This window comes from Eschrichtius robustus, chromosome 13 (assembly GCF_028021215.1).
Source record: "Eschrichtius robustus isolate mEscRob2 chromosome 13, mEscRob2.pri, whole genome shotgun sequence".
Lineage (NCBI taxonomy): Eukaryota > Metazoa > Chordata > Mammalia > Artiodactyla > Eschrichtiidae > Eschrichtius > Eschrichtius robustus.
Window position 1 is genome coordinate 41,304,943 of NC_090836.1, and position 13,306 is coordinate 41,318,248.

Here is a 13,306-nt window from a genome sequence, read left to right on the forward strand (position 1 = left end):
AGAAGATGGGGGAGGGGGGGTCGGAGAAGGGAGGCGAGATATAGGGATGGAAGGACAGTGGCAGGCACCCAGATGAAGAGAACATGGACCGTAGAGAGGAGGAAGAGACGGAAATGGAGAGAGCAGGACTGAAAGGCGACAGGGGAGGGAGAGAGTGGCAGAGGCGGAGAGAAAGGAAGAGAGAAGGGAGGGAGGGAAGGAGGGAGGAGGAAAGGGGGAGGGAACCCGGAGAGAGGGAAGGCAGCAGCCGTCGGAGCCTGGCGGTCGTGGGGCGAGGCCAGGCGTGCAGGCGGGAGCCAGTGTGCAGAGCAGCGGCCCGGTCCTGCTCCTGCCTCGGAGCCCCTGGCCCGGGGGAGGGGGAGAGGTCGCCAGCCCGGTCTATGTCTTTTTCTGACTCCAGTGCAACCTTCCTGCTGAATGAGGTAAACGCGAGGGTCCCCTCCCCAGTGGGTGGGAGGAGAGCCCCGCTCCGAGCTAGGAAGAGGGCCCGCATTTGGGGGACACTGCAGCGATGGGGAGGGAGGGAGGCTGAGTAGGTGAGGCTAAGGGTAGAGGTGGCAGGTAGGAAAGGAGGGAGCGGCCAGTGCTGGCAGCTTCTAAGCACTGGGACTGGGATGGGGTGGGGGCGGGAGGGGGGGGAGGGAGGACTGTCTGGGGAGCCAGGAAAGGGGCTAGATGTGAGGACTGAGAGAGGAGGCCTCTGCCAAGCCCCCCCACCCCCGCCGCGCCCTCCCTGGGTTCTCTGGGGGCAGCCCAGCAGCTAAATGCTAGGGGCTTTGGCTTTGTCCAGATCTTAAATACTGCTGGGGAGGACTTCCTAGAGGTCCTAGCTCCTGCCTCAGCTTCCCCATTCAACACTCAGGGATTGGGATCTGTCCAGCTTCCTGGTGCACTTATAGGAGAAGCCAGAATGCATTCTGGAGGCTCCCAAGAATTCCAACTCCCAAACCTGGTTATTCAGGCTCCCCACCACCACCAAGACCCCCATGTCCTGCTTCCATGCCTTGAGTACCTGCCAGCTACCACTCTAATGACTCTCTCCTAGAAAGAGGAAGGCAGGAGGAATCCTCTCCTTGAATCCTTTCTCCCCTGCCCCGCCCTCAGCTTTCTCTTCTTATGCTCAGCCAGGGAAAAGAAAAGGGGTTAGGGACCACATGGATACTGACGGGCACATGTCTTGTTACAGGACAGGCATGAGAACTAGAGCAGGCAGGTGTGGGTAAGGTGAGAAATGGAAGGCGGCAGTGAGTAGCAACTCAGAGAGAAGGGAACCAGGGAGAGGCTCCGAAGCTCCTGCAGGACCCAGGGGATGGGCCCAGGTATGAGGAACTTGAACACATCTCGGAGGGGTGGGGGGGGTGGTTAGCATGGCAATTCATGCTTTGTGAGCAGACTTAGACACCACTGTCCCAGATGGGGATGAAGACAACAAGGTGTGTAAGGAAGGAGTGAGGTTGATGGCAGATCCACTGTTACCTACAATCCCGTGGACACCCTGGTGGTGGGGAGAGTCCCTAAAGGAGAGGCCAGGAGAGTAAATTCAGGGATGGGGAGAGAATCAGAAGCCCCAGTAGCTGTCTTCTTCATTAGAATCATCTCCCAGGAGACAGTGCCTTGAGGGTCTTACTGTTTCACATTTCATGCCTCCTTTCTGCCCCTCTGGAAGGACAGAAGGAATTGAAGAGACAGAGAATAAAAGAGGATATAAGGAATGCTGAGGAACTGGGAGAGGGCACAAAGTGAGAAGACAGTGTCTGGGAACTTCCAATACAGAAGAATCCAACATATAACCAAACCCCAAATGGTGCTGGCCTCAGGAGAGGGAACTGTGAAAGCAGACTGCTTCCCCCAGCAGTGAGCCATAGGGGCTCCAACAAAGTTGTTCACCAAATCCAGCAGGAGGAAGATGCTGGGCAGGGCTGGAATGCACCACTCACGGGATGGTGACAGACTAAAGGCAGACTAAAGATGGTCTTAAGATGAGGCCCCTTCTCTTTTTCTTGCTAAGGGAACATGAACCAGTGACATAAGTGGGAAGCCAGTTGGTTTGGGTGGTCTTCCTCTCTCTCCCACGTACAGTGCTTCCTACCGTAGATCTCACCCAACCCTGTCAGAGTTTTGGTTTACTAATTCCCCTGTAGCCCAGGAAGAAAAGGGATGAGCAAATTGCGGATTCACCCTCGTGGGTGTGAGACACTGGGAGTGGAGAAGGACTGAGCTCTGAAGCTCCCCAAGTGTAACCCTCTGTCTATCTCACATCCACCCCCACCCCCAGGGGACGGGGAGGGGATGAAGGGGTAGGTAGGCCATCAAAATGCAAAGGAATAATTTTGCTCTGGAGCTCAAATGGGTGGATCTTTGAGGAAGATTCCTCAAGATAAGGGCTGCTGTTCAGTCTCCAACGTCAAATCTGGGTGCCCCTTTGAAGGAGACTGACTGGTAGAGCGGTACATGTGGCTCCAACCCAGATACTGGCCATCCCAGCCCACCCCCATCCTTTTGCTAAGGAGGGGATCTGGCCTTACACTAGTGACTCTGGGGACACTTGCCCTTCCCCCTTCCAGCCCCCGCGTGGCCAGGCTCTCACCTTCTGTCCCAGCCACAACCATCCCCCTACCTCGGCTCTCCGGTTTCTTTCCTCTTCCCTTTAGGCTCGCCTAAAACAGCCCCTCCCTACGCCAGTTCCCACGATGCCTTGGCAATGCCTGGCACAGTCCTTGGCAAGGAAGTGAGGAAGGGAACCCCCATCCTGGCCAGACTAGGATGAAATCTGCCCGCGCAACAGGTGTAGGGTGGCCGGGCCCCAATCCTCCCCCTTCGCACGGGTTGCGCAACAAGGTCCTTTGCTGCAAGAGTCCCAGCACTGAGGGGACCAAGCGCCTGGGGGCAGGGGACGGAGGAAGGGCAGGGGCTACTTTCTAGGCATTGGCCTGGGGTCGCTAAACCCATTCCTCCCCAGTACCATTGCGGGGTTTGCTTTTGGAGTCTCCCGTGCCGCCAGGGCCCAGACACGCCGCCCTCTCACCTGCCGCCCCTCCCCCGTCTGCCGCCCGCCCCCGCCCCGCCTCTTCTGTCTCCCCCAGTCTCCCACTTTCCTGCCTCGCCTCTTCCTCCCTCTGCCTCTGTACCTCCTATCTCTCTCTCTCTCTCTCCTGTCTCTCCTTAACCTGCGCCCTCTCCTTTCTCGGTGGGGTCTCGTCTCCCAAGCAGGCTCCGCGTCCCCTCCCCCGCTCCAGCCCTTTGTTTCCCGGCGGAGTATTTCCTGGGTTGCCGTATGTCTCTGTCTCCGCATCTCTCCTCGCCCCGCCTCCTCCAAGCCAGGATCCGCCCCGCCCACAGTCTCTCCTCCCCTTCCTCCCCGCCGCCCCTCTGCCCCATAGGTGCTTGGGGACCCACCTTCTACCCGGCTCCCGTCGGCCACCTCTCCCGGCCGGGTCTCGGGCTCCGCGGGTGGCCGGCGCCCCCCGCCGCCCCCCGCGCCCGCTCCCGGGGAGGGGGGGGCAGGTGGGCGGGCACTATTGTTGTCGGAGCAGGCGCCAGATTCCTCAGCCGCGCTCGGGGTGGGACCGGCAGGGTTTGGGGGGGGTAAGGTGGGGGGAGCGGTGATTTGAGCTCGGAGCAGCTGGTCTTCGCGGCTCGCTCCCTCCTTCGCGCTCTCGCTCTCCGCCGCCGCCCGCAGGGCTGCGGGGCTCGGTGGCATCTCCCGGGCGCGGCCCGCTGTCCTCGCCCCTGCCTCCGGGCCGCCCCCGCCCCTGGCGCCGCTCGCTTCCCCCCACCCGGACTCCCCCATGTATGACGACTCCTACGTGCCCGGGTTTGAGGACTCGGAGGCGGTGAGTGCCCACGGGGAGGGTGGGGGTGGGGAAGTTGGGGTGACACCTCATCTCCCTTGGACCCTTACCCCAGTTCAGGACTTTGAAAAACGCCTCTGCGGCGGGGCAGGGCGTGTAGGAGGGCGCTCCAGGAAAGTGGGGAGATGGGTTTTCATGCCAGAGGCTCCCCCAGTGCCCCCGTCCTAGAGCAAGGGGCATCGGGTGTGTGCCAGGGGGGGCCAGCGTGGGGGAAAGGCTCAGAGCAGGTGGCTCCACAGCCCAGGACAGAAGGGTGGAGGGAGGAGGGGCTGGAGGCTGAGGGCATAGAGGCTTTAGAGAGGCCTCACGCAACGTCTGGAGTTCCCAAGGGAGGATTTATGGGGTCTGAACACAACAGACACAGGAGAAGCCGGGGCCCTTGCAGAGGGGGACAATCCAGACCTCCTGTGCCTCAAGTAAAGGACAAATTAGGGAGCCTGGAGAACAGCAGAGAATCCGATACCGGCCTCTTCAGACAGACGGATCATAAAACTTGAGGACCTCCATTATCCCCTTCTGCTGTCCATCCCTGAGCATTGCCTTATCTCCTCACCCTGCCTCCAGCCCAGCTTCTCTCCCAGGCTGAAAACTGGGCACCCAGCACATGGATGAGCCAGCTGACTGAGCCCCATCCATTCCACTCCTCCTGCTGAGGCATCCTCAGAGCAGCGGGCATCCTGAGCTCCTGCTCAGCATGGAGGGCCTGGGGATGGAGAGGAAGCTCTTCGCTCAGAGAACCAGGCAGCTGATAAATATTTAATTCTCCTCTTTGCTTTTATCTCCTGACCCACTGAGACAAATCAGCTCATTAGGCAGTGATTCCCGGAGCTCAGAGCGCAGGGAGAGTGCCTGGAAAGATGGGGCAAGGATGGGCAGCAGCAGCTCCGTGCCTTCTCTCAAATATCCTGCAAGAAGACCTCCTTATGAGAGCAACTAGATGGCTTAGAAGGAGTCCCTGATAGGTCTGGAGGGTAGAGCACTCCAGAGTCGAAAGGGGAGTGTTGGAGTCTTCTCCCATCTCTTGCTGCCAAGTCCAGGATAGATGAGTTCTAGGGCTCAGAAGAGGCAGCTGTCAGTCCTTTCCTGGGACTGGGCTCCTGCTGGGGCCCAATTCCCCATTGATTGGGCCTCTGGGGCTAATTACATTGCGGCTAGAGCAGATGATTTTCAAGGCTGTGGTGAATACGTCTTTCTGACAGTTGAAGGGACAGCTGGCACGGCCCAGGGTGCCAAGGTGAGCTTGAGAATGAACCTCTCTGTGGGGCTGGAGGGCTGGAAGGTTCTTCCTGTCCCTGGTTGAGAAGGCTAGGACTGTTGCAAGGTGAAGCCTGACGTGTGGATGGTGTTGGGGGCAGCCTGCTAACCCATCGCTCGCTCCCCACCCTTCTCTGGTTCCTGGATTACCCTCCCCCACTTCCCTTTCTCTTGCCTGGCTCCTTGCTCTCCCCAGGGCCCCCTCTGAAGCAGTAGGAGGGAAATCAGGCTCTAAATAAATCCAACGGCTCATCTCCCTCCTCTCCTTCCCCCGTGCCAGGCAAGAGTGGAGCTGCAGCCTGCCCACACACCAGGCAAGGGGGGCACCACCAGGGCACTGTGCCAACGCCTGGCAGCTCCCAAGTACTGAGGCTCTGGCTGTTTGGGCATAACCGGGCTGGGGGAGGCAAGACCCCAGAGTATGCTTGGCAGGGCAGCCCTGTTCCCCGAGTGATGGGTGAGCTCTGAGCACTTGGGAATAATGGAGAGGGGATTTCAGTCTGAGCATGACTCACTAAACATTTAGGGAGAGATCCTGTCATTCCCGTCTTAGGGTGAGAGGCCAGCTAACCCAGGTGCCCCAGGCAGGGACACAAAGATGACTAAATTAAGCTGAGATCCTGGAGAACAGAGGGGAAAGGTCAGACTCCTCTCCCAGCACAGGTCTGGGCAACTAGGAAGCATCTGATGTATACTTATCAAAGTGAGTGGTCATCCTGCCTTGCCTCCTGCCTCCTAGCCTGTTAGCCCCTATTTACTTCAGACAGCCATTTCCCACAGAGGTGTCTCCTGTGCCCCAGGCCCCTGGAAGGAGGTCCCCCACTCGACTGACAGTGCAAAGGTTCTTCCTGGGGCTCAGCTGCTCTTTATCCTGCTGCCAAGCCAGCCTTATTTGGTTCTCAAGAGAGATGGGGAACATTCTCTGTAATATGCAGGACTTTCCCTCCTTGTGCTACCTTCATGCCTTGGGTCTACCACAGACATTGTCTTTAGCTTACGCTCTAGGACCTGGGCTGACATCAGTCTGACCAGCCCCCTTGCCCATGGTGGGGCTGGGGCAGGTGTGTGAGTTTGTCTTCCCCACCAAGAATCTGGCCTCCGCTGCCTTCATGCACAGTAGGCTTGAAGGAATGTTCCTCGGCCTGAGAACATTCTACTAAACACACACACATATACACGTTCCCACACGGACCCTTTAGGCTTCTGCCTTATCTCTGGCACCTGCACCTCAGAATTGATGGAAGTATCACTTTCAGACTTCTGCCCATAAAGACGGGAAACTGAAGCAGGAAACAAAAGACTCCCTTTTCCCTAGACTGAGGGGGAAACCCAGCCATCCTGACTTCTGTCCTCCTGCCCTAAGGTCCAGCTTCCCTTGTTCAGTTGTGCAGCTCCCTCATGGCCTTGAAGGTGAGCTCGGCAACCCTCCAAACGCGCCTTCATTTCCCAAAGGCCCTTCCAATGGGCAGGACTCTGACACTCTCCTGGCTCAGGTTACCAAAGACCCTCTCGCTGCATCCCCAGGGTTGCTCCTGGCTGGGTTGCCTGGCACCAACTCAGCCTTCCTCCAGGGCTGATATCCCCTTGGGCAAGGGGCGGGGAGTTGTAGGCCAGGTGGTAGGTGTGGCCCCGCCTCACCTGGGCTCTGGGAGATAGCTTTGTGTCGCCTGCTCAGTCTGTTTTGTTTGCTGCCCACACCTGGCCAGTTGTCCCAGCAGGTGTGAGAGGAAAGAAAGTGGGGGTGGGGAGAGTAGAGAGGGAGTAACTTTCTGGAGTTGGGAGCCCTGTAGCCTCCTCTTCACCCTGGAAGAGTAGGGACTGGAGGAGATGGGATCTCGGGGTGGGCGGCTATATCCTGACACTCAGGACCAGTGCCTTGCCAACCAGTGTCTCCTGACTGTTCCTGGCTGGCTGTACTCCTCCCAGGCATTTTAAGGAAATAATTTCCAAGCTGCTTTGCAGGCTGATGTGAACAAGAGGGCTGGGTCTTTGGACTCCGAAGATTCCAAATCATCTCCAATATATCATCTTCAGTACATCTCACTTCCCTCTGCCTCACAGGACATGGTCAAGGGGAGAAAAGGGAGGAAGGAGGGAAGGGAAAGCTCTATTCGAGGCTGCAGTATTAATAGGCTTGGGGGGAGGGGCCCAGATCATAGCACATATGGGTTGGGCCGGCTTTTCTGCAGCCCCAGAGGCACTGGGGCCCTTCCTGGGGAGACCGGAGGGACTGGAGGGCCCAGCCACCCCCGTGGAGCTGGAGAGGCCGAGGTTAGCGGAGGCACCACTGTAGGGTTCGGAGGTGCCTCTCTAGTGCCCTTCACACCTGAGCCCACGGGTCACAGCCTCTCCCCCATGCCAGGGTTCAGCTGGCTCCTATACCAGCCGCCCATCTCTGGACTCAGACGTATCCCTGGAGGAGGACCGGGAGAGTGCCCGGCGTGAAGTGGAGAGCCAGGCTCAGCAGCAGCTTGAAAGGGCCAAGGTATCATCTTGCCGGCTGAGGGCAGGACAGGCCAGACTGGGTGGAAACTTGTGCTAGGTCCTAAGTCTCGAGGGGTCAATGGGCAGGATGTGTGTGAGTGTGAAAGGGTGTGTGTGTGGATGGGCGGACTGATGGGGCCTCCGCCCTCTGCTGATGGGGCACTGAAACTGGAAGGGGTGCTCTGAGGCTCCCCTCATTTGCACCAATGGTCAAATTCTCCAGCACAAACCTGTGGCGTTTGCTGTGAGGACCAATGTCAGCTACTGTGGTGTGCTGGATGAGGAATGCCCAGTCCAGGGCTCTGGAGTCAACTTTGAGGCCAAAGATTTCCTGCACATTAAAGAGGTGACCACCCCCCTCCAAATAGAAGCCACTTAATTTCTCTGCTCTTGCCCCAGTTCCCATTCCTCTTGCTTCAGTCCTCATTTATAAACAAGTTCCCCAAACTCCTCAACTCTTACGCTTAACACACCCCCATAAAACCCTCATATCCAAGACCTAATCCTCAGGGTCTCCATCCTCCTAAGGCCTGGCTTGGGCCTCAGTCTCCATACCTGTAAAAGTGAGCCATTAAGATTAGTTGCATCTTAGGTTCCCTGTGACAGCTGTGATGCCTCACGCTGAAGTCTTGGGGGTCTCACACCTGGCTGCCCTTCCCTCTGGCACCTTCTCCTGCCCCCCTCCCCTTGCGCTGCCTTCCTCAGACCCGCTCTCCGAATGCCTCCCTGGCTCCTTCACGTTGAAGAGCCAGGACTGAGGCCTGGGTCACCTCCTCTCACCGCCCCTTCCGCTCCACCCCACCCCCAGAAGTACAGCAATGACTGGTGGATCGGGCGGCTAGTGAAAGAGGGTGGGGACATCGCCTTCATCCCCAGCCCCCAGCGCCTCGAGAGCATCCGGCTCAAGCAGGAGCAGAAGGCCAGGTGAGAGCAGGGCTGTGACTCAATAAACATACACCCCAGACGTGTGCCCTTTACCCACAGTCCACATCACCACACATGCACACATATCCCCACCCCCAAAAAAATGCACACTCACACCTAGCGTATGCATTCACAAATGCACACACATCAAAGCTCACCCACACAAATGCTCCCGTCACATGCACTTCCCTCACTAGCTAAAATGTAAGGAGATGTATACAACTATTAAATACTGTCTAGAACAGACACACAAAGACGCTTATTGACCTCCCTTTCTGCTCTTAGGAGATCTGGGAACCCATCCAGCCTGAGTGACATTGGCAACCGACGCTCCCCTCCTCCATCTCTAGGTAGCCTCCCCTCAACCCACCTGTCTTGGGTAGGTGGGTAACTCAGACACAGGGGGAAGGGAGAGTCTCCCAGATGAACAGTGTGGGAAGGGGTTGGAGCTGGGAGAAGCCCAGGGTGTCCCCTGGGGACGGGAATACCGTGCCCCCAGGGCCTTTCCCCGCTTCACCAACTTTAATCTTTTATTTCCTTTTCCAAAAAGCCAAGCAGAAGCAAAAGCAGGTGAGTCAAGGAAGGGACTGGGGCTTGGGGGGCTCATGGCTTCTGGCTGTGGGGACAGGTTTCTGGGCAGTCAGTGTTGGAGGGGCAAGAAAACACAGAGGGGAGGGGGCCCAGAACTTCTGAATCTGCCCCACCCCAGTCAGGTGAAGGGCAGGCCACACAGCCATGACTTTGCCTGAACTCAGGTCAATTCTGCAGGCAGAACATATTCCCCCGTATGATGTGGTGCCCTCCATGCGGCCTGTGGTGCTGGTGGGACCCTCTCTGAAAGGTTATGAGGTGAGAAGAGGTCCCTGACCCCAGAGTTGCCTCTACCAAACCTGCCACAGGAAGGGCCCAGGGACAGTGGGAGGGGATGTTTCCCCCCTCCCCATCCCCCAAGGTCTGGGTGTGGAGGGGCTGGGCTCCATGGCCGCACCTGGGGCTGCTGCCCGCCTCCAAGAAGGCCCCCAGTCAGTTCCATGCCTTTCCCCTCACCCCTCCCACCCAGGTCACAGACATGATGCAGAAGGCTCTCTTCGACTTCCTCAAACATAGGTTTGATGGCAGGTAAGCTGCCCTGGCCTGCGGAGGCATGAGAACCAGGGAGAAATCATTGTCTCCTTCCAGATGCCTGTAGCAAGGTCTTCTCTAAAGTGAAAATTGGTAGGACCTGGGTAGGGAGGGGCCTAGGCTTGAAATTTAAAGATGGGCTGTGCTTCTCCATGCCCACCCCAGGATCTCCATCACCCGAGTCACAGCGGACCTCTCACTGGCAAAGCGATCTGTGCTCAACAATCCTGGCAAAAGGACCATCATTGAGCGTTCCTCTGCCCGCTCCAGCATTGGTGAGAAGTTCCCATTCCTGCTTCTCTGCCCACTCAAGCGTTAGTGAGAAACTTGCTCCTACCTTTCTCTTCCCCGACAACTTGCATTCCTGCCCAACCTCTTCTCCACCTGCCCCAGGATTGGCAAGAACCGAACCCAGTCTCAATTCTCTGTTCCTCTGCCTGCCCAGGCTTTGATGAACACGCTCTCCCTCCAGTTCCTTCCCATCCACCATCTGGGAGCCCCCAAAGCCCTGTTGGAGTCAGATGGGGTGGAGCCACTGGTGAGCATTGCGGCTCGCTCCCTCCCTCCCTCCCTCCATAGCTGAAGTGCAGAGTGAGATCGAGCGCATATTCGAGCTGGCCAAGTCCCTGCAGCTAGTAGTGTTGGATGCTGACACCATCAACCACCCAGCACAGCTGGCCAAGACCTCACTGGCCCCCATCATCGTCTTTGTCAAAGTATCCTCACCGAAGGTAAGTCGGCAGTGGTGATGGAGAAGGCCCACAGGGCTGCCCTCCTAGAATGTGGTACAACTCTGCTTGGCCCCTGCCCAAGGGCTCCTGAATCCCCTTTTCCTGCTGCCCCTTAACACAATTCTAAGTCATCCTCGCCTGCTCCTCATGCAGTATCACAGGTCGGGGACGTGCCCAGTTCTTTCTAGGCCCAGCTCTGCCCTTTTCCCTCAGGTACTCCAGCGTCTCATCCGCTCCCGGGGGAAGTCACAGATGAAGCACCTGACTGTACAGATGATGGCATATGATAAGCTGGTTCAGTGCCCACCAGTGAGTGCTACTCCTGTGCCCGCTCTAGCTTTTCCAGGGCTGGGGGAGTGATGGAGATGGGTGGAGGGCTCCTGCTGAGAAGAAGCCAATATTCCCCCTTTTCCTCCCCTCCAGGAGTCATTTGATGTGATTCTGGATGAGAACCAGCTGGAGGACGCCTGTGAGCACCTGGCTGAATACCTGGAGGTTTACTGGAGGGCCACCCACCACCCAGCCCCCGGCCCTGGACTTCTGGGCCCTCCCAGTGCCATACCTGGACTTCAGGTAACCATTTCCAAGGGCACAGATGCTCAGGCTAAGCCAGCCAAAACAATGCCCCCTCCCTGCCCAGAGGATCATCCTTGGCCTCCAGTTTGAAGGCCAAAGGATCAGAGAGCAGAGCTAGGGCATATGGGCGAAGGCACTTCCTGATGAGAGGGAATGAAGCAATGAGATGCGTGATCAAAGGCTACTTTTTCTAGGACTCCAAAGAAACACACTCTCCAAACCCTTCTCCTTAGTCTGTCTTGAAGGCAGAGCCTGAATTTTGTGGGAGTCAAAAGCTCCAGTTTTCCGTGTCTGAAGTGGAAGAATGCTCCAGTATGCTTCTCCTTCCTTGCACTATTTCCTGTACCCAGGGACTGAGAGTTGAGGGGGAAGAAATCCCCACCCTGCTAGAGGTGGGAGGGAGGCCAAGGCGAGGTCCGCATGGCCTCACTTAGAGCTTCTGTCTTGCCCCCAGAACCAGCAGCTGCTAGGGGAGCGTGGCGAGGAGCACTCACCCCTTGAGCGGGACAGCTTGATGCCCTCAGATGAGGCCAGCGAGAGCTCCCGCCAAGCCTGGACAGGATCTTCGCAGCGCAGCTCCCGCCACCTGGAGGAGGACTATGCAGATGCCTATCAGGACCTGTACCAGCCTCACCGCCAACACACCTCGGGGCTGCCTAGTGCTAACGGGCACGACCCCCAAGACCGGCTCCTGGCGCAGGACTCGGAGCACGGCCACAGTGACCGGAACTGGCAGCGCAACCGGCCCTGGCCCAAGGATAGCTACTGACAGCCTCCTGCTGCGCGACCCTGGCAGGCACAGGCACAGCTGGCTGGGGCACCCGCTCCAGGCAGGCTGGAGTTAGACTGGCATTAGGCTGGCACTAGGCTCAGCCCCCAAAACCCCTGCCCAGCCCCAGCTCCAGGGCTGCCTGCAGTCCCGAGGTTCTGGGAGAAGCACGGGGCCCCCTCACCTCCTGGGCACAGTGACCCCCCTAGGCTCCCATTCCAGGTACTAGCTGTGTGTGCTGCACCCCTGGCACCTTCCTCTCCTCCTGCACAAGAAGCTGCCCCACTGGGCAGTACCCTCAGGCCAGGATCCCCTTAGCAGGGGCCTTCCCACCAGACTCAGGGAAGGGATGCCCCCTCAAAGTGACAAGAAGGTGGGGTGTGGGCAGCATGACATGAGGAAGAAACAAGGTTCCTGAGCAGCTACAATCCTAATCCAGGGGACTCAGGGGTTGTGCTTTGGGGTCTGAGAGCCTCCACTCGCCTCACTGCCACACATTAGAAATGAGACAATCAAAGCCCAACAGGGTGGCACTCCCATCCATCAGCTGGGGTGGGGCATCCACACACGAGGCTGGAGCACAGGCAGGCTGGGCTAGGGCCAAAGGCCTCACAGCTGAAGCCCTTGAAGGGAAGGGCTCTCCTCACCTGCCAGGAAGCTTCCTAACATCTCAAAGGACCGGGGACCAGGAACATGGTCAGGCCAAATGGCAGACGGGAGCCAACCTGGATTCGGGCTTTGGGAAGGGAGGGCGTGTTGTGTAGCGGAGAACGTATGGACAGCTTCAGGGGCCTCCTTGCCCCACTCATTCTTTTGCTCTTGCATCCTGTCATCTCTGTTCTTGGCCTTCATGCCTCCTGGGGGATATGGGCCTCAGACTTTATTCCCTGATTCATAGCAGCTGCTTGTTAAGTTAGGGTTAGAGGGGGAGAGACAGGACCCAGTGGACAGCCCCCAGAGGCCCTATGTACCCACCTTACGGCTCTAGTGTGCGACCTACAGAGCATGCTCCACAGGACCCTGCCCCACCTCACCATCATCACTAATAAACACCATGCACCGTCCCTCGGGCTCCTGGTGTATGTCTGCTGGCTCAAGTAGCCAAGTTCCTCACTGCATGGCCCAAGTCTGGAGGAGGTAAAGAAGTATCCTGGCCTCCTCTCTCTCACAAAGAACCCATTAAGTGGGAAGGGAAAAGGACAGAGCTGGGGGAGGCACTATACTCCCAGGCACCCCTTCACCGACCCCTTCATGCCCAGGGCCTGGAGGGAAACTTTCAGCAGCACAGAAGGGACTTGTCTGGGGAGGTGGAGAAGAGGCTTAGTCACCTTACACGGTCCCTACCTCAGGCCAAAAAGGTCCTGAAGTAGTTGCAACTTGAACTCCAGGTACTTGCCCAGCTCTTTGATGGGTAAGGAAGAGCATGTGAATGAGAGTACTTAGGGGAGGACCCAGGCCTTGCAGCCCTCTAGCCCTCTCCCCACAACCTAAACTCAGCCGGGCCCAGCTCACCTCTCCGTGGTGCCTCTGGTGCCTGTCTCCACAACCTCCCATGAGCAGTGGGCTCGGCAGTTAGGGAGCCACAAGCAAAGGTC

At 58.0% G+C, this 13,306-nt stretch overlaps 1 protein-coding gene across 2 annotated transcripts; it reads left to right on the forward strand.

Annotated features, from left to right (window-relative positions):
* The first annotated feature begins 262 nt into the window (after nucleotides 1-262).
* Nucleotides 263-12,775, forward strand: CACNB3 (calcium voltage-gated channel auxiliary subunit beta 3). Of its 2 annotated transcripts, none has more exons than XM_068560047.1 (13): nucleotides 263-422; nucleotides 7,468-7,590; nucleotides 7,813-7,935; nucleotides 8,398-8,513; nucleotides 8,799-8,863; nucleotides 9,064-9,083; nucleotides 9,282-9,362; nucleotides 9,574-9,632; nucleotides 9,801-9,910; nucleotides 10,215-10,366; nucleotides 10,580-10,675; nucleotides 10,790-10,939; nucleotides 11,397-12,775. In XM_068560047.1, exons 1-13 carry the CDS (start codon nucleotides 381-383, stop codon nucleotides 11,709-11,711), a joined length of 1,452 nt encoding a protein of 483 aa, XP_068416148.1. In that variant the 5' UTR covers nucleotides 263-380; the 3' UTR covers nucleotides 11,712-12,775. The 2 variants fall into 2 exon arrangements, with proteins under 2 accessions (XP_068416148.1, XP_068416147.1); XM_068560046.1 differs by lacking the exon at nucleotides 263-422 and adding an exon at nucleotides 3,243-3,833.
* Nucleotides 12,776-13,306: the final 531 nt, after the last annotated feature.